At 50.1% G+C, this 26,022-nt stretch overlaps 1 protein-coding gene across 1 annotated transcript in view; it reads right to left on the reverse strand.

Moving 5' to 3' along the window:
- Positions 1 to 6,752: 6,752 nt before the first annotated feature.
- The window catches only part of LOC103173145 (ras-specific guanine nucleotide-releasing factor RalGPS1-like), a 43,421-nt gene continuing 24,151 nt past the window's right edge, over positions 6,753 to 26,022 (reverse strand). Inside the window, exons 6-10 of the mRNA XM_042337440.1 lie at positions 19,889 to 19,972; positions 19,391 to 19,480; positions 18,492 to 18,584; positions 7,511 to 7,637; positions 6,753 to 6,856 (exon numbers count right to left, since the gene is read on the reverse strand). Of these exons, the coding sequence (XP_042193374.1) occupies positions 6,753 to 6,856; positions 7,511 to 7,637; positions 18,492 to 18,584; positions 19,391 to 19,480; positions 19,889 to 19,972 (498 nt within the window). The remainder of the gene's footprint in view (positions 6,857 to 7,510; positions 7,638 to 18,491; positions 18,585 to 19,390; positions 19,481 to 19,888; positions 19,973 to 26,022) is intronic.

Genomic DNA, 26,022 nt, shown 5'->3' on the forward strand with positions numbered 1-26,022 from the left:
GGGGGGGGTGGGACAGGGGATATAGAAGAGAAGCAAAATGGTCCCGTCTTTATATTTGTTTGGAAGCGGGGTTACACCGTGAGGGGCAAAAAATCGCGTCAACACTCAAAAGAGTTCGACCGCATCTCTTTCATAACTCAGGGCGAGGAATAAATATCGAACTATCACAGTGGCTTTAGTGAAAGGGAACTCGAGATGGCGGTAGAGAGTGCGCGTGTGTGCGTGTGTGTGGGGTGTTTTGCGGGTGTGTTTGTATACCAGCTCCCAGTTCTATGTCCATTTACACATATACATATATCGTTCAGTCTTTCCCCAAGTGAATAAGTATAGCCCCTTTCCAATGCCTTGGGACGTCCTCCCGACGTGAAAGGCGCTATACAAGTGTAATTTGTTGTTGTTATAGCCTTAAAAACAAACCAATAAGTGTTGTGTGATGGGGAGGGGGAGATGGAGGGAAAGCGGATGTTTAAGTGTCACACACCCTTGTTATTTATAGTTACGGTATTTTATCATCATTTCTCTGTACATCTCTCCTGGGATCTCTACAATCCACTGTAACAGGATGTAAAATACACGTTGTCTTTCCAGTTTTGAGCCTTCATTGTAGATTTACAACACAAAAAAAAATTAATAATAATGATAATAATCCTGAAACTGCATTCAAGGAAAGTGTCTTGGTTTTGAGATTCTTTGTAAACATCGTCTTGGGAAACAAAAGTCGAGTGTAATCTTTTAACTGCTGCAATAAACTTATATTTAAAATATAATGTCCGTCCGCTGGCTTATGTACACACACAAAATGCATTCAAACGAGAGGTAAGATGCTTGGTAAGTCAAGGTAGGAGGGAGAAATTAGCAGTGGATTAGTTGCACAATATTGAACTACAATAATTTAAGGCATTGGATTGAAATCTGTGCCTGTGCTATTTGTAGGTTGTTGCTATGAGAAATTGGCTGCCGTCCTGATTAAACCCTGGCTTGTATTTGCTCTCAGCCACTACCCACCGAAACTTTGGAATACTCTCTCTCTATCCCTCCATCTCGCCTCTTTCCTTCCCCATCCTTCAGGTCGTGCCTGAAGACCTTCCTCTTCGACCGTTCGCCTACAAAATACACAGTCACTACACTCTGCAGTAAAATTGCTTTGAGACGTCTCAATGACGAGATAAGTCCCGTAGCGTAGTGGTTAGTGCGCTCGCCTTGCAAGCGAGAGGACCTGGGTATGATCGATTCCCAGGCGAGATGAAACATTGGGCAAGTTTCCTTCCTCCACACACCTGTTTATCCCGCAGTAAGTAGGAACCCGGTGGTTGGTCGATGGGTGGATCGCTTTTCCGGGGGTAATAATCCCTCCAAAAAATGTGGTCGCTCAATCCACGACTCTTTGTGGGGCGCTGCTGTGCGCAATTGGCTGCTGCATTTCGCTCACAAAATAAACAGTCACTCTAACCCTAACCCTAATACTTTACAGTATACTCTGTGAAGCGCTTTGAGACGTTTTGAAGACGTGCTAAGGCTCTGTATCAAACGCAAGGGTTATTATGCTGATAAACTGCTGTACAAAATGAGATTATTACCTAAAAAAGAATAATCCTTGCATTTTAAAGTCATTCTGGGATCGTCAGTCGGCAGACACTTGCCTTCTGTTTTATCGAGGATCACGGCCGGGAATTCTCTGCGGATTTTTAAGCGGCGGAAGAAGGAGAAATAATTGTCGGGAGCTCAGGCAAACGACTTGTGGAAGCCTTTGATGCTTCCTGCACACGTTGTTACAATTTGCCTGCGGTGTGACAGAGAGAGTGCGTCTGTGTGTGTGAAAGAGACAGAGACAGAGAGAGAGAGACAGACGAGCAGACACTCTGGAGATGACACCATGATCAGAGGCATCGCTCACAATCCTACTCTGCTTCTCCACGGAGAGAGAGAGAGAGAGTGAGAAAGTTAGAAAGAGAGAGGGTTACAAATGACAACACCAACAACGCATTTATACAGTGTCCTTCACGCAGTCAGCGTCCCAGAGCGCTTAAAGAAGAGAGAGAGAGTAAAGAGGAAGGAAGAGTCAGAGAGAATGGGAGGGGGAGAGAGAGAGAGAGAGAGAGGGAGGGAGAGAGAGAGAGAGGGAGAGAGAGAGGGAGAGGGAGAGAGAGTGTCAGAAAGAGAGAAAATCAGGGAGAACGAGAAAGGGGGAATGAGCAAATGAAAGAGTCAGAAAGAGAAAGGGGGAGATAGAGACTGAAAGAGAGACAGAGAGAAAAAGGGAGTCAGAGAGGAGAGAGAGAAAGTGGGGGGGGGCGGGTGGGAGGGAAGAGAGAGAGAGAGAGAGAGAGAGGAAGAAAAACAGGAGCGAGAGAGAGAGAGAGAGAGAGAAAAGGGGAGAAAGGAAAAAAAGAAAGATAAACAGTCTGGCTGGCATCAGCCTTGGTAGCGTTTTTTTTCAAAAAGAAACCAGTTTCCAAGTCAAAGCAGAAACTGTGAGAATTCTCCGCTATTCTGCTGCAACCTTAAATTTCAGTGATGGCAAGAAAGAGAGAGAGAGAGAGAGAGAAAGAAAGAGAGAGAGAGAGAGAGAGAGAAAGAAAGAGAGAGAGAGAGAGAGCGAGAAAGAGAGCAGTGGGAAATCCCAGGCTGTTGTGCAGAATTTAAAGGTCAAGATGTAATGGGGGTTGTGGGGGGGGGTGAGGAGTGGGGGAGAAAATTAACCCCACACACAAATATGGAAGGAGCTGTTGGAATTTAAAAGCCTTTCTAACATATTCCAAAAGCTCTGGGACACCACTCTGCATGTGGGGGAGCGACATAAATCCAAGTTGTTTCGTTGTTGATTTGTTCGTAAGCCACATTTTAGAGAGGCAAAATACACTGCTGCTTCAGGAGTCCGTCTGTGCGCTATTTATAAAAGAGTTTCTGCTCTCGCACCGAACCCTGGCTGTGTGTGTGTGTGTGTGGGTGTGGGTGTGCGTGTGTGTCAGGGTGTAAGTTTAGTGCTGACATTTAGGGAGAGAGAGAGAAGCACGGAACACACTGAAAGATCTCATCGAGGAAATATTTCAGGCAACAAAAGCCAAAAGAAGGAGCGAGTTCTCCTCGGAGGCTGAGAGGAGGCCATTTATACATTTGTTCACGTTCTTCAAATGCAGCCGACTCCTTGCGCTCGGGATCAAAGGTTGGAGTTCAGAAAAATGTACCGAGATACAGCTGTGACCTGACCTTAATCAAGACACCACCCAGACTCTGGGGAGCGGAGAGCGAGTCATTGGGATGAGGAACAACTAGACAACATGGGGCTCCTTAACCTCAAACCCACAGACAGCTCGAAATGGAGGTGCGCGAGATGCTGGATGCCATTTGAGAAGCAAACCCAAGACAATTCATAATAATAATAATAATAATCCTTGCATTTGACACAGCGCCTGATCGCGTCGTCGAGACATCTCAAAGCGCTTCACGGGATACACCGTAAAGTGCGGGGATGGTGTCGTTTGTGGGTCAAACGCGGCGGCCAGTTTTGCACGCAGCAGTCACCCACGAGCAGTCGCGGAGCGAGTGACCAAATATTATTCGGGGGGAGAATTGTCGGTCGGGACAACGAGGGAGAGAAATTCCCTTCTCTTTGCGAACAGCGCCGCGGGATCTTTAACGTCCACCCGAACAGGCAGGCGGGAGCTCCTGTAACGTCTCATCCGAAGGACCGGTCTTGAATCCGAATTCTATAAGAGACACTGTTTCTCCCCCTTCCCCCTCCCCCCCCGCCCGCCCGCCCCCAACCTCTGCCACCTTACCCTGCTGGCAGCTGCCAGACACCCCAGAGACATGCTGATTCCCCCCTCTCTCCCCTCCCCACCTCCCCCCTCCCAAAATTGGGAACAGACGTGCAGTTGAAAGTGTAGAGTTATTAACGTCGAGGCTACATTAAAAAAGGAGCAGGGCACCGGGGCAAGGAAGCAGCCCCACAACATCCAGACATAACCAGATGTTTCTGCTCTCAGTTTGTGCAACAAAACCAGTCTTTATTTTCCCCATCTCCATCCAGGCAGCAACAGGCAGCCCCCAACTCCCTCACTCTCTCCCCCTCCCCCACCCCCTCGCTCCCTACCCGGGGAGTTGGAAATGGGGAAGGTCAACGGTTAAGCATTTTAATGGCGTTGCGCTCTCCTGGATTTCCCACCGGAGGGAGGGTCTGGGGCAGACAGACAGACCCTTGACTCCTATCAATCACCAAACTCACAGCCAAGGAATCATTCGCTCCTGTGTCTGGGAGAGAGAGCGCCTGAGTGGCGGGCAGGCGGTTACAGACAGCCACGGTGCAGTGGTAACCCCATGCCAGTCTGCCTGCCCGCTCCACAGTGTGTCTCACAGCGACAGGTCAGGGGCACCCGGGCCTCGGCAATTTCATTTAAGGAGACACAGCCTTCAATTCCCTGTCCTTCTCTCAAGTCCTGATCAGGTTACCTTTGATGTCCATCTCCCTCCTTCCTTCCTTCCTCTCTCTCTCTTTCCTTTTTATCGGTTTTCTCTCTCTCTTTCTTTCTCTGTCTTTCTCTCTCTCTCTTTCTTCTTCTCTCCCTCTTTCTTTCTCTCTCTGTCATTCTTCTTTCTTTCTTTCTTTCTTTCTTTCTTTCTCTCTCTCTCTCTTTCTCTCTTTTTCTCTCTCTCTTTCTCTCTCTCTTTTCCTCCCGTGGCGCACTTATCTGAAAGGCAGCAGCCAATCCAACAGAAGTTTAGGGCCGTTAAAGTAAAGAACATGCCCTTTCGCAGCTGTGTCAAATGAGCGTAAGAAATAATCACTGTAAGTGTGATGGTGACTGCGTTTGCCACTCCCCAAGCCTTGGCTCTCGCCAACCTATGCCTAGTGCATCCCTCCAGCGAGAGCGAGAGCAAGAGCGAGAGAGAGAGAGCGCATTCCATTCCAACCATCTATCTCTGGGATTTCCAGGTGTAGTTGGGATGCACGGAAATCTCAGTTGGGTTTGGAGACTCTTAAGCATCGGTGATGGGTTTCTACGTGTGTCAAGACACCCAGTGTTTGTTTGTGGGTAAATGTGGCAACTGCTCACACAGGGTCATCATAAAAACAGCGACTGGCACTGATCTCCAGCCCTTAACCCTGCAGCGGCTATCCCTGGGCTACATTAGCACATTATTATTATTATTTATTATTATGATGATGTTATTCCTGTACTCCCTCGCTTCCTTCAAGGTCCGTCTCAACATCTTCCTCTTTGACCAAACCTTTGGTCATCCCCTTGACTCCTATCCTCCTGCTCGGGGTGCAAACCCTTCACTGTCCTCCCGACATGAAAGGCGCTGTGTAAACCCAATTATTTATGTGTTGTTATTTGTGATGGTTCCCTTCCTGCCTCGGTCACTGACCTGAAACCGAGTTGAACCCTAACGGGAAATGGCTGCACAGAAGATCGTTTTTCCCACGGGTCAAATCAGAGCGACTTCCAAAGAAGTAAACACAGCCAGCCGGGAGCTTCAGCAAGGAATGAGTCAGTCTGTAGTGGGACGGGAGACTTTGCTGCCCCCCCCTCTCTACCCCCCCACCACCCACCAGCAGGTCAGGCAGGGCTGAGGTTACATCGAGAGCCAGAAACAGGCAAAAATGTACAATCAGCTGCAGACGCCTGACGCTCGCTGTTGAAGGGATGAAATTGGTCACAGAAAATAGCTACCAACAACAATAACCAGCCTTGCATTTGACACGGCGGCTTATCACGTCTCAAAGCGCTTCACAGACTGTACTGTAAAATACTGTGTATTTTGTGGGCAAAACGCAGCAGCCAATTGGGCACAGCAGCGTCCCCACGAACAGTCGTGGGTTGAGTCACCAATTTTTTTGACGGGGTTATTACCCCCAAAAGGCGATCCACCAATCGACTAACAACCGGGTTCCTATTTACTGCTGGGTAAACAGAGGCGTGTGTGTGTGTGCGTGCGTGTGGAGTAAGGAAACTTGCCGAAGGTTTCGCCCTGCCTGCCCGGGATTCGAACCTGGTTCCTCTCGCTTGCGAGGCGAGCTCGCTAACGACTGCGCTACAGGACTGCACCGTGCGCAGTGCTGTAGATGTGACGTAGACAGCAGTGATGGAGAATCAGTCAGGTGTGTGACAGGGGGAACAAATGCACTGCCCTGAACAGTGTCCTCATGTTAACCCGAGGTGCTTACACAGCTCTCTGCCTTCCTCACACTGAAATGAATCAAGCTTACAAGCCTCAAGTGGCTGCAAGATTCTTAAACACCGTGCTTTACAGCTGTTACACACACGTACGTGTGCTGTTCTCAATCCATCAGCTCCTCGTAAATGACAGTTTATTACACAATAAAATCTCCCCCCTCCCTCCCCACACTCACATCCACTCTCTCCCCCCATTCCCCGTCCCCCGTCCCCCCCACCCACCTCCCTGGGAACCTGATACCGACTGAATCGTCCCCAGACCGAGACGCCAGTCAGCAAATGTGAAGGAAATGAGAGCCATTAACTGGATAGTCAGGAAAACTAAACCCTGGTCTTACACAGAGACAAGCTCCCAGCTGTGCGGGGTTGGGTGGAGGGGTGGGGGGGAGGTTGGCATGTGTATGTGCGCGTGTGTATGACTGTCTCAGGGTGGGGGAAGGAGAGGAGAGGAAAATAAATCACTGGTTTACAGGCCACTGCAGATGGAGAGAGTAATTCTATAATTCTCAATGTCACTGGGGGGCAAGGGTGGGGGTCGAGAGAGCCACTAGCGGGGACCACCCCCCCCACCCCTCACTGTTCACCGCGCTGGCCAGCCAACGGCCGATGCCGGATGGAAGGAATCTTTGCCCCCGAAACGCGACTCGCTTTGCTGATAAGTTTGTTGAACACCAAACCTGAGGATCACCCATTGAATTCCTCCATATCCAACTGTGGCAGCCGCGCCCGATGGCACACCGATACCCTGAGAACGTCATGCCACGGCTATGCCAACACCAAAGTTACGCCAACCCATTGCTTCGCCAAGCCAATTCCCCACCACCACCCCCAAAAAAAAGACAGACGGGGGGTAACGACCGTGCTTTCTGAACAATAGCAAAGTCAACCATCGGGGGCTAAACTGCGGAGTCGTTGCAAGGCGCTGGTGATCAGCAGAGCCCAGCTGACACTTGGGAACTCTCCGCTGGGGACCCCCCTGTCTAGCAAAGAAGCATTTTGCCCCACACCTACTCCTCCCTGCACCACCCACCCCCCACCCCACCCCCCCACTTTGAAAGTGGAGAGGAAGGGGGCAAGGCGGAGGGATCGAGGGAGAGTTCCAGAGTTTTGGGGCGCAGTGGCTGGATGCGTGGCCGCCGGTGGTGGAGCGGAGAGGATGACACAAGGTTATACGGCTGGTCTGGCAACTGAGCGCCGTTTTAGTAGAACATGGAACAGCCAACTTTCCACCCCCACCCCCTCCCAGCTCAGGCCCACGAAGCCCCTCAACAACACATGCCCCGGCTTCCGTGCTGATTCCACGGGCCGTGAAGAGGGAGCAGATAACTTACCCAGGTAGGGGATGCAGGGGACCATGCGGAGGCTGGCGATGTACTCTCGCAGCCGGCTGTAGTTCTCCTCTTTACTGACCAAGTAGTTCAGCTTCTCAAAAGTAGCCTTGTCCTTGCGACTCACCAGCTGCAAAGGTAAGAGAGCAGGCGAATTACCAACCGCGTCGTGGGGACAACCAACGGGCAGCATCGGGAGCACGGCATGTCTCAAAGCCCCCACTTCCCCTCTCCCCACACCACCCCCCAGGGATATCGCAGACAAGAACAGTGATGAGGCATCTCGTACGCCAACCTGTGGCCAAATGGAGTGGAGTCCTGTTAGCTCAGTGGTTAGAGCGTTCGCCTCGCAAGTGAGAGGACCTGATTTGAATTCCCGGGTCAGGGCGAAACCTTAGGCAAGTTTCCTTACACCACACGCATCTGTTTACTCCGCAGTAAGTAGGAACCCGCTTGTTAGTCGATTGGTGGATCGCTTTCCGGGGGTTAATAATCTCTTCGAAAAAATAGTAACTTGGTCACTCAATCCACGACTGTTTGTGGGACATCGCTGTGCGCAATTGGCTGCTGCGTTTCGCCCACAAAACACAGTCACTCCGCTTTACGGTATATCCTGTGAAGCGCTTTGAGACGTCTCAACGATGTGATAAGGCGCTCTACCAAATGCAAGGATTAGTATTATATAATGCGAGAAGACTGAACAGGGTAAGGGTATTTTTTTGGAAACCAAGCCACAAACTAGGGGTGGTGGTGGGGGGTGGGGGGGGGGTGGGCGGGGGAGGGCTTGGGGAGAGGGGGAGGGGATCTCTCTGAGCAAAAAAGAGCCTGAGGACTGAGACATTGTGCAGAGCGGACACACAGACACACACACATACCCACAGGCGAGAGCGGGTCAGAGTCAGGGCTAATACATCAGCCGCTTACTTCACTGCTGGTAAAACAGCATTAGGGATGGAGAAAGGCCAGACACTCGGTCCTGCAGCCGGAGCCAAACGACACATCACATTCTGCTTCTTGAAGCACTTTCCTGCCTCACTGCTTTCCCTCAGCTCAGCAAACTTTTGCCTGTTCTACCAGAGCAACTGGGCTGGAGGTGTTTTCTGGTGTTTTTTTTGGGTGGGGGGTGTGCTAATGCCTGCGCTCTGCTCACCTGGGAGTTAAACACCTTGCACCGCAAGGTGAGCAGAGCGCAGACGTTAGCCCCCCCAAGCCCCAGAAAACTCTCTCTCTCTCTCCCCCGGTGTCCAGGTTATCAATCGCCTACCCACCCACCCACTTAACATCAGTGCCTGTGTGTGTGTGTGTGTTGGGAGCTCAGTGCATGTGTGTGTCCGTGTGTGTCCGTGTGTGTGTTGGGAGCTCAGTGATTGTGTGTATGTGTGTTGGGAGCTCAGTGCATGTGCGTGTCTGTGTGTGTGGTGTGTGTGTGTGTGTGTTGGGAGCTCAGTGATTGTGTGTGTGTGTCTGTGTGTGTGTGTGTGTTGTGTGTGTGTTGGGAGCTCAGTGCCTGTGTGTGTGCAGGTGTGTATGTAATCGGGCGCTCAGTGCCAATGTGTGTATACATGTGTGTGTGTATTTTGGAGGTTCAGTGACTGTTTGTGTGTGGTGGTGGTGGTGGTGGTGGAGTGGGCGGGTGGAGGTTAAAGGCAGGGAGTTCCAGAGGTTAGAAGCGCCAGTGGTTTAGGACAATCATCTCCAAAGCGTTTCTTGGAACAACATTAACTTGAGAGAAAATCAGTTTTGATTCATTCCCTTTAATCAGCGACATGAAGGAGTCAGGTTTGATGTGTTTGTGTTTTCAAGCATCATCCAATTACAGCTCCGAGACGCAGTCGAAACCACAAACAGCTCCCAGCACAAAAAAATTGATGTCACTTTCTCCCAAGTCGACGATCGGTTGCCACCACCCACCCGACTCCCGGACTCCCACTCACCCGCGAAGCAATTTAAAGAGAACTCTTGCGGCCTGGTTGGGGGGGGGGGGGAAGGGATTTGGAGGATGTGGGGGGAGATGAAGCATTTAAAGTCAATTAACTACTGATTCAAATTGTTTCCAGAAAGAACCACCACCACCACCCAAAAAAAATGAGAGATGCGTCAGAAAACTTGCACGCTCGCTCTCTCGCTCGCTCGTTCGCTCTCCAAAACTGGCTCGGAATCACGTCATTTCACCACAAAGTCCGTCTCGCGGCAATGACTGACGTGCAAGTTTGATGGAAAGAAAAGAAACCCTCTCTCTCTCTCTCTCTCTCTCTCGAGTCCAGTCTTTTAGGAACAGGATGTTATAACAGATGTTCCTATAAAGTGGGCTTCGCTGGGAATGAGCAGAAAGATCCGCTTGACGATTCCAACTTTCCATTGCGCTGTGTTAAGCCGAGGAATAATGAGCTGATGCGCTCATGTCAGCAGGGCACAGGGCACACGGCACAGGGCACATGGCACAGGCTATACACCGCAGGGCACACAGCAAAGGGCACACAGCACAGGGCACACAGCACAGGGCACACGGCACAGGGCACACAGCGCAGGGCACACAACACACAACACAGGGCACACATCAAAGGGCACAACACACAGGGCACACTGCAATGCTGGGCACAGTAATAATAATAAGCCTTGCATTTGATACAGATCCTTCTCACGTTGGGTGAGGCGTCTCAAAGCTCTTCACGGGGTATACTGTAGAGTGTGTGTTTTTAGACAAATGCGGCAATGCAACTGAGCTCCGCAACATCCCACAAACAGCCCTGGAGGGAGCGACCGATATGACTTAGGGGAGATTGTTGGTCAGGACACCGGGAGAGAGAGGGAGAGAGAGGGAGAGAAACTCCCTTCTCTTTTTGAATAGAGCCGCGGGATCTTTAACGTCCACCTGAAGAGGCAGCCGGGTGCGCTCTCCCCCCCCACCCCCCCCCGTGCTGTACTGGAGCGTCAGCTTAGACCACGTGATTCGAGTCCCGACGTCGGGGGGGGGGGGGGAATGGGGGTTTGAACCCACAATCTTCTTCGGAGGCGAGAGAGAGAGAGAGCGCTACACTGCGCCAGGCTAACAGCATGGAGCAGAGCAACACTGTACACGTGAGCTCAGCCAGACAGCTGCCAGTGTAAAATGCCATGGATCAGTCGAGGGTTTGCAGAGGGTCACGGATACACACGCCAGCACATGGGTGCGTTTCTCACACAATTTACTTGGTCGACAGCGACGAGCGGAGCCTGTAACTAGCGTCGGCTGCCAGGAAGCTTAAAGACTGCTTCCTGCTGCAAGCTGCCTTTTCCATGTTCCGTTAAAGTGTGACTCAGCCGTGAGACCAGCCACATAACCTTGTGTGATCCCCATTAGCGGGCCATGTCTTCGGCCACTACGCCCCGAAACTCTTGTCGCTCTCCCCCTCAATCCCTCCGCCTTGCCCCCTCCCTCCCTCCCTCCCTCCCTCCCCACTTTCAAATCCCACCTAAAGACTTTCCTTTCTGATCGTTCTTACGGTCACAGGTCCCCCCACACTCCCTCTCCCCCCTGACTCGGGGGTCAGACCCCGGCACTGTCAAGTGCTCCGGGACGCTACCCCGCGTGAAGGGGCGCTGTATAAGGCATGACCTGAAGATGGGGAAGGAGGGGGCAAGGCAGAGATAACATAACGTATATAATACATAGCGATAACCCTCTCCTCACACATACACACACACACTTTTCTACAGGAGGAATCCAGCGCACGTTGCTAGGGTTACCCTGTGGAATCCTGTAGCTCGGTGGTTAGAGCACTCGCCTCGCAAGCGAGAGACCTGGGTTCGATTCCCGGTAGGGGGTAAAACCTCAGACAAGTTACCTTACTCCACACGCCTCATAATAATCCCTCAAGTAAAAAAAAACAATAAAATCGGTCGCTTCAATCCACAACTGTTTGTGGAACGCTGTCGTGCGCAATTGGCTGCCGCGTTTCGCCCACAAAATATACAGTCAATTCGCTTTACAGCGTATCCTGTGAAGCGCTTTGAGACGTCTCGAAGTTGTGATAAGGAGCTATATCAAATGCAAGGATTATTATTATTTTATTATTACGCTGGTTGCATGAAAATAGGCCATTTTGGGCCAAAATGCCCGTGCCCCGGTTATACTCCGCACCAGCCTGCTTGTAAAGCAGATCAGTTTGTGTTTTGAGGGGAGATTTATTCAGTTTAACCTGAAGGCTGCCAGACGCTAATATTCCCTGATGTCATGTGGTCCACCTGCAAACTCTCTCACAGACAGTAATCAGCCACAGATGGGTTGAATGGCCAGGGAGAGAAGGTAGGGAGGGAAGGGGAGTGAGGAAGCGGTGGGTAATACAATGATTCAAAGAGAGACAGAGAGAGGGGTGGGGGGGGCAGAGAAAGTTAAAGAGAGGGACAGAGAGATAGAGAAAAAGACAGAGAGAGAAAAACAGAGAGACACAGAGAGACAGAGTGTGACAGAGAGAGAAAATCTTAGAATAACACATAAGCCCCACAAAGTTTTTGAAGCCGCAGAGGTTTCTTGTTAAAGCAATGCCCACTCGTCCTTCAGATGAGACATTAAACCGAGGTCCTGACTGTGCCTGTACAGGTGGGTATTAAAGATGCTATCGGAAAAGAGAAGAGAGTTTCTCTCTCCCTCGGTGTCCTGACCAACAATCCCCCAAATAAAACTGCTCACTCGTCTCATGGCTGTTGATGGGTCACCGCTACTGCGTTTGCCTACAAATACACAGTCACTTCATTTCACAGTAAATCGCGTGAAGCGCTTTGAGCCGTCCGTCCGACGTGATAAGACGCTACGTCAAAGGCAAGGATTATTACAATCCTAAACTCTCTCAGGAAGCCACTGGCTTTGGAGGGTTGGGAGGGAAAGGAAATTATAATAAGAGACTCTTACAGGAATCTCTACAGAAGATCACATAGATTGTTTTTGGCTACAATTATGACATCGTTTTCTGTCTCTCTTGCTCTCTGGGGAACGTCCCGTTAATCCAGCCACGACGTAATTCGCAGGAAAGAAAAGCAAAGAGAAAACAAAAGCAGGTTTTTTTTTTGCTTCTGTTGAGATCGTGGAGGCTTGAGAAGTCAAAATGCAGATTAAAATAAACTGAAGCCAAGCGAGTGAGCGAACGAGCTTTTGGCTAAAAGCAGCTTCCGAGAGGAGTTCACATGGGAAGTGTGTCTCACACAGCAAAATTGCCTCCCTCCACCCCCCCAATCGCCCCCTCCCACCCCTGCTAACCAGCAGCCAAAGCCCAAACTACTCTCCATAGAGTTGACTCGCGTCTCGAGATGTGCAATGGAAAAGTTGCGATTAAAGAGAGATTACATCATGAACCATAAGCTTTTTCAAACACGCTTATGTGACCGCTTGAACCCCTTCTCATCAACCCCCCCCCTCACCCCATCTCGGCTGTTAAGGAAACTATTTGCTCAGTCTGTAGTTTATTAAAAATGTCTCATTCCCAGCTGTCTGCCAATGACCACTATGTAATAAACAACTCCGCTGATAACTCCTATCTTCCTCCCTCCACTCACTTCTCCCTCCGGGCCGCCCCAACCCCCAACCCCCCCCAAACCCCCTTCACTGTCAGTCACTTATATAAAACGCAAAAACTGTTGCTTTCTGTGTAAAACTTTTAACTTCTTTTAATTAACTTCTTAGAATTGTCATTGAATAAGACGTTAAAACCCAAGTTCATTAAACGCCCCGTTCCTGTGGCGCTATCGAAAGGAGTTTCTCTGTCACTATCCTGACCAACACACAACCTGGAGTTTACTGGGCAAACGGTGCAGCCAATGTCTCCACAAACCGGCTGCTGGGTTCCCCCGCGGGCCTTCAGCCTCTCTGCCCCCACCCTATGGAACTCTACTTCCTTGGCACATCCTCCCGACATGAAAAGCGCTATGTAAATAATCTCAGTAACAAGTAACAGTGAAATCCTGTGACGTCTCGACGACGCAATAAAGCCACTGCATCAAACGCAAGGATTATTATCTTCTAGTCTCGTGTGTGCGTGTGTGTATGTACGTGTGTGCATGTGTGTGCGTGCATGCATGCGTGTGTGTGTGTGGGTGCGTGTGTGTATGCGTGTGTGTGTGTGGGTGCGTGTGTGTATGCGTGTGTGTGTGGGTGCGTGTGTGTATGCGTGTGTGTGTGTGTGTGTGTGTGCGTGTGTGTATGCGTGTGTGTGTGTGTGTGGGTGCGTGTGTGTATGTGTATGCGTGTGTGTGTGTGGGTGCGTGTGTGTATGCGTGTGTGTGTGTGTGTGTGTGTGTGGGTGCGTGTGTGTGTGTGTGTGTGGGTGCGTGTGTGTGTGTGTGTGGGTGCGTGTGTGTATGCGTGTGTGTGTGGGTGCGTGTGTGTATGCGTGTGCGTGTGTGTGTGTGTGTGTGGGTGCGTGTGTGTATGCGTGTGTGTGTGTGTGTGTGTGCGTGTGTGTGTGTGTGTGTGTGTGGGTGTGTGTGTGTGTGTGTGTGTGTGTGTGTGTGGGTGCGTGTGTGTATGTGTGTGTGTGTGTGTGTGCGGGCCGAGTACAGTGGTTAACGAGTTTGTTGGTTAACAAGAAAAGACATGGAGAATAGACAAGGCGGCTCATTCACACGGTTTTAATTAACTCTGGAATTGTGACGATAAACAAAAACACCCTGAATTAATACACGGGGCACGGCTTCTGGCGCACGTGGCAGGTAATAAGGATTATGATTGCCGGGTGGTGGGGGGGGGGGGGGGGTCAGCATCAGGTCGACACAGTAAATAGTGGAACTGATGCAACCCAGAGAGAGAGAGCGAGAGAGAGCGAGAGGGTGGGGACACCAGCCCAGGCCTGTGTAGCACACAATGACGCCACTGCAATACTCCTTGCATTTGATACAGCTCCTCATCACATCGTTCAGACGTCTCAAAGCGCTTCACAGAGTATATTGTCGAGCGAATTGACTGTGTGCTTTGTTGGGGGGGGGAAAAGGGTTTGACAGAGGTATGTCAATTAACTTTGGAACAACTGTACAGCGCCTTGGGACGTCCTCCTGACGTGAAAGGCGCTCTGTAAAGGGAATCTTGTTGGTGTTGTACGTGACGTGCTACGTGGAATTCACAAAGTGTAAACAGAATATTTCCAGAGACAGCGAGGCAGCGAGACAAGAGCGGAACGCAGGGCAAGTGAACGTCTCAGTCCCAGCTGTCTGCCGATGACCGCTGTTTATTAAACAGACAGCGCCACTGATCAGTGTTATTTTCCTCCCTCCTCCCCCGCACCCACCCCCAGAACACAGACACACACAGTAAGTTTTACACACACACAGAGTACATTCAAACACAGTAAGTTACACACACACAGTATGTTTTACACACACAGTAAGTCATACGCACACAGAGTAAGTTACACACACGCAGAGTAAGTCACACACACACACACACACACACACACAGAGAATAAGTTACACACACACAAAATCACACACACACACTTAGTAAGTTTTACACACACAGTAAGTCACACACACACACACACACACACTAAGTTACACACAGAGTAAGTTACACACACAAAGACACACACCCACAGAGTAAGTTACACACACACACACACACACACACAGAGTAACGGTCATTGATGTAGAGCGCAGCAAATTCCACATTTTCCTATTTTCCTATTCTCACGCCTTTCACTGGGATCCTTCCCCAAAACAAGCCCACGGGGTTACAGGACTCCAGGCTGTCCGAGAGGTTAGATGGTGACTCAGTGTACATCTGAACCCAATGAAATAAAAAGAAATTAGCTTCTTTTTTCTCTCCCTCCTCTCCCCCGCACCCCCCCGCACCCCCCCCCCCACCCCCCCACTCCTTCCTCGTCCTCTTACAAGAGGAGCCAACAAACATGTAGGACCAGGGGAATGTTCCATTAGCAGCTTAACAGCTCTCAGGCACAGCTACACTTTTGAGTCATGTCTGCTGGATCTCCTCGGGCCGCAAAAAGTGGCTGATGGATTGTGTCCGAGCTCTGCCAAACGCAGAGCGAGAAGCAATATCGTCACCTCAGCAGCGAGTAAGTTGCTGGCAGTTCCCCCCACCCCACCAAGCAACCCCCCCCCACCCACCCCATTACACACATACACACACTCAAACCCCACTGCAGGCTACAAGCTAACAGGCAGTTAGTTAGGTTTACAAGCATCTGTCAACAACAACAGCTCGGTTGCCTCATTCGCTTTGCCTCAATAAACCGTTTTATTTGATTATAAAATGTTCTCTCTCTCTCTCACACGTCCCCCCCCACCCTATCCATGGCTCTTGCCAAACTGTGCCTAATAACTCTCTGGTTTTAGGTAAGCGGAGTGTGTCCCTCTTACGGGGGGAGAGGTGGGGGAGAGAGAGAGAGAGAGAGAGAGAGAGGGGGGGGTGCACATTCCATTCCACTGACCCCCCCAACACTGACCCCCCCAACACTGACCCTCCCAACATTGACCCCCCCAACACTGACCCTCCAACACTGACCCCCCCAACACTGACCCTCCCAACACTGACCCCCCAACACTGACCCTCCAACACTGACCCCCCAAACACTGACCCCCCCAACACTGACCCCCCAACACTGACCCTCCAACATTGACCCCCCCAACACTGACCCTCCAACACTGACCCCCCAACACTGACCCTCCCAACACTGACCCCCCAACACTGACCCTCCAACACTGACCCCCCAAACACTGACCCCCCCAACACTGACCCCCCCAACACTGACACACCCAACACTGACCCCCCCAACACTGACCCCCCCAACACTGACCCCCCAACACTGACCCCCCCAACACTGACCCTCCAACACTGACCCCCCAACACTGACCCTCCAACACTGACCCCCCCAACACTGACCCTCCCAACACTGATTCCCCAACACTGACCCTCCAACGCTGACCGCCCCCAACACTGACCCCCCCAACACTGACCCCCCAACACTGACCCCCCAACACTGACCATAGCACAGTACCCCCAACACTGCCCCCTCCAACACTAACCCTTAATGCCTGGCTCTTCCTTTCCCTCCCAATACTTGCCTCACTTTATCGGTCACAGATTGCACAAGCGTTAGGCAGTTTTGCAGCGTGATATTTTAAAAATATTTAGATTTAGCCTTTTATTGCTCTCATTCCCGTCACACACACCCAGATGTGGTTTAGTCTCAACAGCTTTCAATAGAGTCTCTGGCCACTGGGACTTTTACCAGGAGAGAGAGAGAGAGAAAGAGATCCCCAAAGTTTAAACTAAAAATATTAATAATAATCCTTGCATTTGATACAGTGACTTATCACGTCGTTGAGACGTCTCAAAGCGCTTCACAGGATTTACCGTAAAGTGAATTAACTGTATACTTTGTGGCCAGCCAATTGCGTACAGTAGCCTCCCACAAACAGTCGTGGATTGAGTGACCAAATTATTATTTCTTTTTAAAGGGATTATTACCACTTAAAGAGTAATCCGCCAATCAACGAACAACCGGGTTCCTGCTTACTGTTGGGTTAACAGAGCCGTGTGTGTGAGGTGAGGAAACTTGCCTAAGGTTTCGCTCTGCCCGGGAATCGAACCCGGAGTCTCTCTCTTGCGAGGCGAGTGCTCTGACCACTACACTACAGGACCCCAAAGTTTCGACATCAGATAAAACAGCAATAAATAATAAATAATAAGAATAATCCTTGCGTTTGATACAACGTCTTTTTAAGCCATGACAACATCTCAAAGAGTTTCACTGCTGGATTTTAATGTAAAGTTTAGTGACATTAATAATAATATTAATCCTTGCATTTGATACAGCGCCTTATCGCGTCTTTGAGACGTCTCAAAGCGCTTCACAGCATATACTGTAAAGTGTAGTGACTATGTATTCTGTTGGCGAAACGTGGCAGCCAATTGCGTACAGCAGAGTCAGCCAAACAGTCGTGGATTGAGTGCCTGTACTCACTCTGCAAACACGTTAATCTCTACACACATAGTAAATTAGGCATGCATTCACACATACACACATTAAGTCTCACACACACACAGACTACACAAACAGTAGGTAAGTCTCACATACACACAGTAAGTCTCACACAGACACACAGTAGGTAAGTCTCACACACACACTACACACACAGTAAGTTACACACACACACACAGTAGATAAGTCTCACACACACACAGTAAGTCTCACACACATACACAGTAAGTTACACACACACAGTAGGTAAGTCTCACACACACAGTAAGTTACACACACACACACACACACACACAGTAGGTAAGTCTCACACACACACACAGTAGATAAGTCTCTCACACACACACACACACACAGTAGGTAAGTCTCACACACACACACACAGTAGGTAAGTCTCACACACACACACAGTAGGTAAGTCTCTCACACACATACACACAGTAGGTAAGTCTCACACACACACACACAGTAGGTAAGTCTCACACACATACACACAGTAGGTAAGTCTCGCACACACACACAGTAAGTTACACACACACACACAGAAGATAAGTCTCACACACACAGTAAGTCTCACACACACACACAGTAAGTCACACACACACAGTAGGTAAGTCTCATACACACACACACAGTAAGTTACACACACACACACAGTAGGTAAGTCTCACACACAGTAGGTAAGTCTCACACACAGTAGGTAAGTCTCACACACACAGTAAGTTACACACACACACACACACACACACAGTAGGTAAGTCTCACACACACACACAGTAGGTAAGTCTCTCACACACACACAGTAGGTAAGTCTCTCACACACACACACACAGTAGGTAAGTCTCACACACACACACACAGTAAGTCACACACACACAATACGTCACACACACAGAGAGATCTCTAAGATCGCTGGCAGTTGACAGCGCAGTGGAGCGCTTGGGAGTGTGAAGCTGGCTATGGGCCAGTGAGCTGGCCCAGCGCAGGAGGAGAAAGCCAACCAGAGAGGTACTCACCGCCCAGGTCTTGGTCAGCCGGAAGATGGGTGCACTCTGCAGGCCCGAGACCACAGCCATGAGGGAGTGCAGGTTGTTCAGCTCCAGCAACTTCTGGAAATGGAGAGTGATGTTAATAACAACTCGTCTCCTCCAGACAAAGCCCAGCAGAACTCTGAGTGGCTGCGGTACAACAAACACATTTAAAAGCTTCACAAACACAACCGCTGACCTGGCTTCCAAGTGTAAAATCGCTCCCAATTGAATTTATTAGGTTGGATTGTCGGGCAGCTCATTGCACTGTTCAGAGTTCCTTCTCCAATGCCATTCCCCAACTACTCTTGGAAGGGAGGATTGGCACGGAACAGAACGGGATGGGAAGGGAAGACATGGCAAGAGAGAATTGCAATCATAAGCCTTGCATTTGATACAGTGCCTTACCACTTGCTGTTGAGACGTCTCAAAGAGCTTCACAAGATGTGAGATCATAGGATACTACGGCACAGAAGGAGGCCATTCGGCCCGTCGTGCCTGTGCTGGCTCCTTGGTAGAGCTCCCCAATCGATCCCACCCCCCCCAACTCTCTCCCCAAACCCCCTGCAAATGTTTCCTTTTCCAGTTTCCTGCTTAATTCCCGTTTGAAAGTCGTTATCGAATCTGTTTCCAGCCCCTTCCAGACCGTAATATGTATATTCTAGAAGTGAATTGACTGTGTGTTTTGGAGGCATAACGCGGCAGCCAATTGCGCACAGCAATGTCCCACAAACAGTTGCGGATTGAGTGACTCCATTGTTTTTTTGGGGGTGGGGGTGTGTGTGTGGGGAGAGGTGGGAGAGATTTCGGGATGCGATGTGATGACCTGGGAAGGGAAACCAAACACAGACCACAATATCCAGGGAAATTCGGTCAATATTTCCTACCTTCGCTAGTTTTATAAAGTGGCTCAGAATTTCGGCTCTTATCTTCAGTGTGTGCGCTGTCAGTATTTCACGTACCACCCAGAAACTGACCTGCGGGGAGACGAGATCCGAGTTAGCTTCGTCCTCAACAACAACAACAAACAGACGTTTACACAACGCCTTTCACGTCGGGAGGACGTCTTGAGGCCCTGGACAGTCAGGGATTTGGACCCGAGCTGGGGGTTGGGATCAGGAGGAGTGGAGGGCAGGGTGGGTGGGGGGGGTTAGGAGGGTGAACGAAGGCAGAGTCGAAGAGAAGGGTTTTGAGACGTGCCTTGAAGGAGGCAAGGGAGGGGGAGCGAGCGAGGGGTGGGATGGAGTTCCAAAGGGTGTGGGCAGAGAGGCTGAAGGCCCGACCACTGATGGTGGGGTGGGGGACTTGGAACAGGCCGGAGCCTGCAGAGAAATCTCTGGTCTTGGAAACCATCACCCCCTCCCCACCCCTCCCTGTTTACTCACCTGATTAAATCTCCTTGTAAATGCAACCACATTTGGCGCCAGGATATGTTTGTCCTTTTTATTCCACCCGCAGCTGGATAGCTCCTGAAACACACACATATAAACGTGATGATAATCCTTGGTTTAATAATAGTAATAATAATCTTTGCATTTAATAATAATCCTCGCATTTGTTGTACCGCCTCATCACGTCGGAAGGACGTCTCAAAGCGCTTCGCAGGAATTATTGTGCGATGGGGTGACTGTGTATATTTGTAGGCAAATACGGCAGCACAATTGTGCATAGCAAAGTCCCTCAAACAGCCGTGGAGTGAGTGACCAATTTTATTTGGGGGTTTGTTGGTCAGGTCACCAGGAGAGAGAGATAGACTCCCTCCTCTTTTCGAATAGTACGATGGGATCTATACAAATGTGATTTGCTGCTGTTGTTAATGTTGTTTAACGCCCGCTTGAACGGGCAGACGGGACCTTGGTTTAACGTCTCATCTGAAGGACGGCGTCTCCAACAATGCAACGCCCCCCAGCACTATTTTGGAGCGTCACCTTAGACTAAGATGTGCGGCTTGAACCCACAAGCTTCTGAGGCGAGAGAGACAGAGAGAGAGAGAGAGAGAGAGAGCGCGTTATATAAATGTAAATTTGTAGTGTGTTGTGAAAACAGCACAGACACCGTGCAGACCAGATGTGCAAACTATAGACAAGGTCTCGCAGACGGATTTCTGCAATCTATTCCTCTTGCCGTTATTGTGAAGAGTGTGGAACAGGTACTTGTGCAGGTGTGGGGGTGGGTGGGGAGGTAGGAGATTGCAATGAGTGGCTCAAGAGAAAGATTTTCTACAATGGGGTCGGATATCTTCATTGAGTAAATCACTACAAATTGGCCAGTTTGCCCAGCTCAGCTTCATAGGAACGTAGGAACAGGAGGAGGTCATTCAGCCCCTCGAGCCGGTTTCACCATTCTATGAACTCATGGCTAATCTGTACCTCAACTCTAATTACCCACGGAATTACTCCACTTGAACCCAGGCCGCGACCACAACCTCCCAACGCACCCCAAGCCCCATTCTTTAATCATCTTCCCGAACCGCAACAGAGACTCGGGGCCACAAGGAGCTGGGACCACAGAGAAACTAACCATGCAGACATCTCCGACAACAGCAAAACGTCCCTGCTGCCGAGATTAAACACTTTGATTGAAACGTTTGCGAGCAGGAACAGGAACAGGGCAAAAAAAAAAGACCAGAAATCTTGCAACTAATGAGATTTCCAGAACCAAAGATTAAACCCCCTCGTTCTTATGGGAAACAGAGCCAAATCATCAAGAAACCATTAAATCTATTGGCACTTGATGCTTTGCGGTCACTCCACACCACCCCCCACCCCGTCTTTGTGTAAATCCTACTCACCCCGAGACACTATCAACACCCGACCACATTTATATTTCCCCTCCCCTGCTCCAAAATGCCTCCCAGATTAACACACTGGCTCCACACTGGAGCTTCAGGAATTTTTCACGGGCAGAGAGAGAGAGAGTGTGAGAGAGGAGAGAGATCTAAAGCGACAGAGAGAGAAGGCAGAGAGAGAGGAGCAAGGAAGAAAGAGAGGAGGAGAGAGCGTGCGGAGGAGAGAGGAGAGAGAGAGGAAAGAGAGAGAGCAAAAGTGATTCACGTCCAAACCTACAAGCATTCGTTGGCTAGGTTTGATCACTACAATGTGAGTTGCACAACACCCACACACAAACACAAACCCTTCCCCGAAACACAGCCCCAAACCGTGTGCGAATGACCCACAAGTGAGGAGAGTTCGGTGAAACCTTGTATTCATTTCCTTTGTGACGCATGCTTTAAGTTTACGTATGTTTTTTTCCTCTCACACAGCAGCGTCCCACAAAAAGTCGTAAATGGAGTGACCGAATTATTATTATTATTATTAATTTTTGAAGGGATTACTAACCCCAGAATAGCGATGCGCCAATCAACTAACAACTGGGTTCCTACTTACTGCTGGGTAAACAGAGGCATGTGGTGTAAGGAAACTTGTCCAGCGGATATCCTTGCTTTCCCAGATTATAAAGTTTTGCGAATTAGGGTTTGGAATGGGATGGATTAGGAGACATGGAACTTGCTGTGGCTCGCGAGTGAATGCCTCCATTTGGTTTCCATGAACATTTTTTATGTCTGAACTCAGCCAAAGCCAGGAGCCAAAGTCATTCTGGTTTCCATTAGATGTTGCCATTTTTATTATAGCTTTCAAAACGCTACGTCCTTTGACATGGTAATTTAATCTGCTTTCATTTTTTTTTTGCTCCGTTCCACTGAGAAGCACTTTATGAAATGTTGCTGGAAGCCAGTGTAAATTTTCCCCTCTCTTTCTTTTTTTAAATTAAAATATAAATGAAATGAAATAAAAAAAAATGATGTTCACTGAAAACGAGCCAGTTGGGCTGTGTGGTCTCTTTTTTTAAACGGACGTGTTGCATGTGTGTGTGTGTGTAGTGGTGGGGGGGGGGGGGGGGGCGGCGGGAGAGGGGGAAGGTGGGGGTTGAACGGATCACTGCAAACACAGGCGAGTGGAAATGTATGCTCAGGTCATGAAATCACTAACACATTACTCATGTTCCTTCTCATAAGTGAGTAGATGGGAGAGATTCTGAATCTCCTGCTCAGGAATTTGCATGGACTCATTGGATAAATAAATAAGAGAGTAATATTAATCGTCCTCGCATTTGTTTCAGCGCCTCTCGCGCCAGGAGGATGAGTTCAAAGCCCTTCACGAGATTATTATACTGTCAGGTGTAGCGACTGTGCATTTTAACGTAGGATCGTGGCAGCCAATTTGCCCACGGCAACGTCTCCGCAAACAGCCGTGATGGGAATGACTAATTTTATGTGTGAATTGTTGGCCAGGATTTCAGGAGAGAAAAACTCTCTTTGCAAGTAGCGCCACAGTAGATCTTTAATGTCCGCCTGCTCAGGGCACAGACGGGGAGCGAGGTGTAACATCTCCTCCGAAGGGTGGCGCCTCTGACAATTCACACAATGCTCTCTCCCCCCCCCCCCCCAGCACTGCAATGGAGCATCAGCTTGAGACTGCGAAGGGGCTTGAGGGGGAAAGAGACAAAGAACGGATATATTTATAATAATCCTTGCATTTGCATTCAGCGCATCATGTTCTTGAGACATCTCAAAGCGCTTCGCAGAATACACTGTAAATTGAATTGACTGTCCATTTTGTGGGCGAAACACAGCAGCACAATTGCGCCAACAACAACAACATTACACTTGCATAGTGCCTTTCACGTCGCTGGAGTTTCCCCACAAACAGTCGTGGATTGAGTGCCCCAATTATTTTTTGGGGGGGAGGGATTATTACTCCTGGAAAGCAATCAGCCAATTGACTAACAAGCAGGTTCCTATGATCGCAGAGGCGGGCGAAATAAGGAAACTTGCCCAAGGTTTTGCCCCACTCCGCCTGGGAATCGAACCCAGGTCCTCTCGCTTGTGAAGCGAGTGCTCTGACCACTACACCACGGGACTCAATTTTTAAAGAAAAGCGAGGTGCGGTGTGTGGTGGGGGGGGGGGGGGAGTAAAGTGAAATCTGTTTCCCAGTCATGTACATCTATCTTGCTCTCTGGTCTGACTTGAAACCCGATCCCCTTTATTTTCCTTCTCCTTCTGAAATTACAGCCCTACTGGGGTGAAGGAATACGCTTAAGAATCTTAGCATAAAACAGCACAGGTTCATTCTCGTGGCCAACAAAAGGAAAAGCGCAGAATTATTTACGGCGTGGTAGCTCACTGCGGCCACGCGGGAAGAGGTAGAAGGGAGGAGAGAAGAGGCGAGCGGGAGGAAAAGCTATTTAACGGGACCCGAGGAGACCTCTCGACACTGAGGAATCGAAACCTTCGAACGCCGGGACTTCAAAAGGTGCAAAAATAAAAACAACAAACCCTCCGATGCTGGCGGCAGGTCAACCAGACAATAAGCACGTTTCCCTAAAGAATCATTTTGATTAAAAAAAAGGTATATTCAAACGATAAATTGGGCTCCACTCTGAAAGCTTTGCTCTTTTACTTAACCCCCACTCCCCCTCCCCCCTCAACGCTCCTAACCCCGAGCTTACAACTCTCTTTATGGAGCTCATCCACTCGCACACACGTGGCATTGGCACGACTGGGTCGGGGACGCTACTCTGCGTGAGGGGGCGCTGTATAAATGCAAGTTGTTGTTGGTGGTGTTGGCTCTGGCATCAACCCCCACGCTGGGATGTTCAGCTCATGGGTCAAGGTTGACGTGACAGAGCACGGCTGGTTCGGGGGTGTGGGGGGGAGGAGAGAGAGAGAGACTGGAGTTGGGTGAGACAAGCAGGGAGAGATAGAGAGAGAGAGAAAGAGGGGGAAGCAGGGAGCGAGAGAGAGGGGGAGAGAGAGAAGGGGAGGAGGGGGGGCAGAGAGAGAGAGGAAGGAGCACAGGGGGAGAGATTGACAGAAAAAACATTATCAGAGGCGTTGTACTTCAGAAGAGACGTTAAGTTGTGGATCTGTCTGCCTGTTCAGGTGAACGTTCAATTAAAGATCCCGTAAGATACAGGTAAAGGGGAGGAGATTGCCTCTCCCCCGGCCCCCCACCCTCCCTCTCCCCACTCGCCCGTATCCTGGACAACAAACCTCCGGGTTTGACTGTCGTTCACCTCGCGGCTGTTTGCCGTGTGCCAAATGGTGTGGTTTACCAGAGAAACTGTAGGAGGCAGGTGTGTGTGTGTGTGTGTGAGCGAGAGAGAGAGAGAGAGAAAAAGGGAGAGAGAGAGAGAGAGAGAGAGAGCAAGGGGAAGTGATGAGCGAAGCACCATCAGGAGAGGAAGGAAGCAGAGAAACATACACACACACATATTAGCACATATATGCTTTTGGTTTCGTTTGTGGGGGGAGGGGGTTAAAAACGAGCGAGCGTATGTGAACGGCACAGGCGTGAGCAAGTGGGGTGGGGGGGGGGCAAAGCCAATAGCTTTCGCCCCGCTTACACTCAAAGGCACGTTCTCAGGGGTGGGGGGTGCTATGGCCGTGGAGGGGTGGGGTGGGGGGGGGGTGTGAGTGAGGGAGCCACCGTCTCCCCTTGATGCTGCACCTCCCCACCCCACCCCCCGCCTCCCCATCACCATGATTAGCGGTGCATTGAGGCCGATTTGGAGCCGGGGGGGGGGGAGAGGTTTTTCTGACGCCCACAGCCATTACCCCCCCCCCACCCTCCCCTCTCTCTCTCTTTTCCACACCCGTTGCCATCGAAATCGGAAAAGGCGAGCGTCAGCAGATGGCGGAGGGAGAGGCACCACGCGCCAGGCCGCTCATGTGGAACATCGGGAAAAATCCTGCAGCATTCCTTACCACTGAAACCCTCGGAAAATAAAACAAAAACTGTGCCTGTGTTTATAGTGCTGGATCCCGAGCTCAGCTTTCCTGTAAAGGACTGAGTGATGGCTTCATCACATAACGGGAAACGAAAATGATTATTTTAACAAAAAAAACTCCACGTGCACTTAGCTGCCCAGATCACCGCCCCCACCCCCACCCGCCCACTCGAGTACGCTGTTCCCCATCGCACCAGCTCTAGCCAGGCTCCACCGGCTCCCTCTTGCCGAACAGAGCGATATCAGGAACCCTCACGCTCATTTTCAAGTCCCTTCCTGCCTTGACCCCTCTCCTCCCCCCCACCCCCACCCCGCTCAGCCACTGTCAAGCGCTCTGTGACGCTGCCCCCTGCGTGGAGGACGCAATATAAATCCAAGTTGTTGTTGTTGTTGTGTAAACGCAAGTTGTTGTTCTCTGTATATAGCCCACTTGGTGGGGGGGAGGAGGAAATGCGATGGTCCTGTCAAGGCTCAATCATCACGTTGACTCAAGTGAAGGGACATCCTAACGACAGGATTGAGCAATCAGTGCATTCCCTCCTCTCTTATCCCCAAACCCCTCTCTCCCCCCATCCCTCTCTCTCCCCCCCACCCCCTTCTCCTCTCTCCTTTATGTCACACACATAGGGAGAGATTCCTTTCTCTTTCCCAACACTGCCGAGGGAATTTGTTTCTTAAAAACAACAGCAAAATTACATTTATATAGCGGCTTTCACGTCAGAAAGGCTG

The sequence above is a fragment of the Callorhinchus milii genome, unplaced genomic scaffold, assembly GCF_018977255.1.
Source record: "Callorhinchus milii isolate IMCB2004 unplaced genomic scaffold, IMCB_Cmil_1.0 Scaffold8, whole genome shotgun sequence".
NCBI lineage: Eukaryota > Metazoa > Chordata > Chondrichthyes > Chimaeriformes > Callorhinchidae > Callorhinchus > Callorhinchus milii.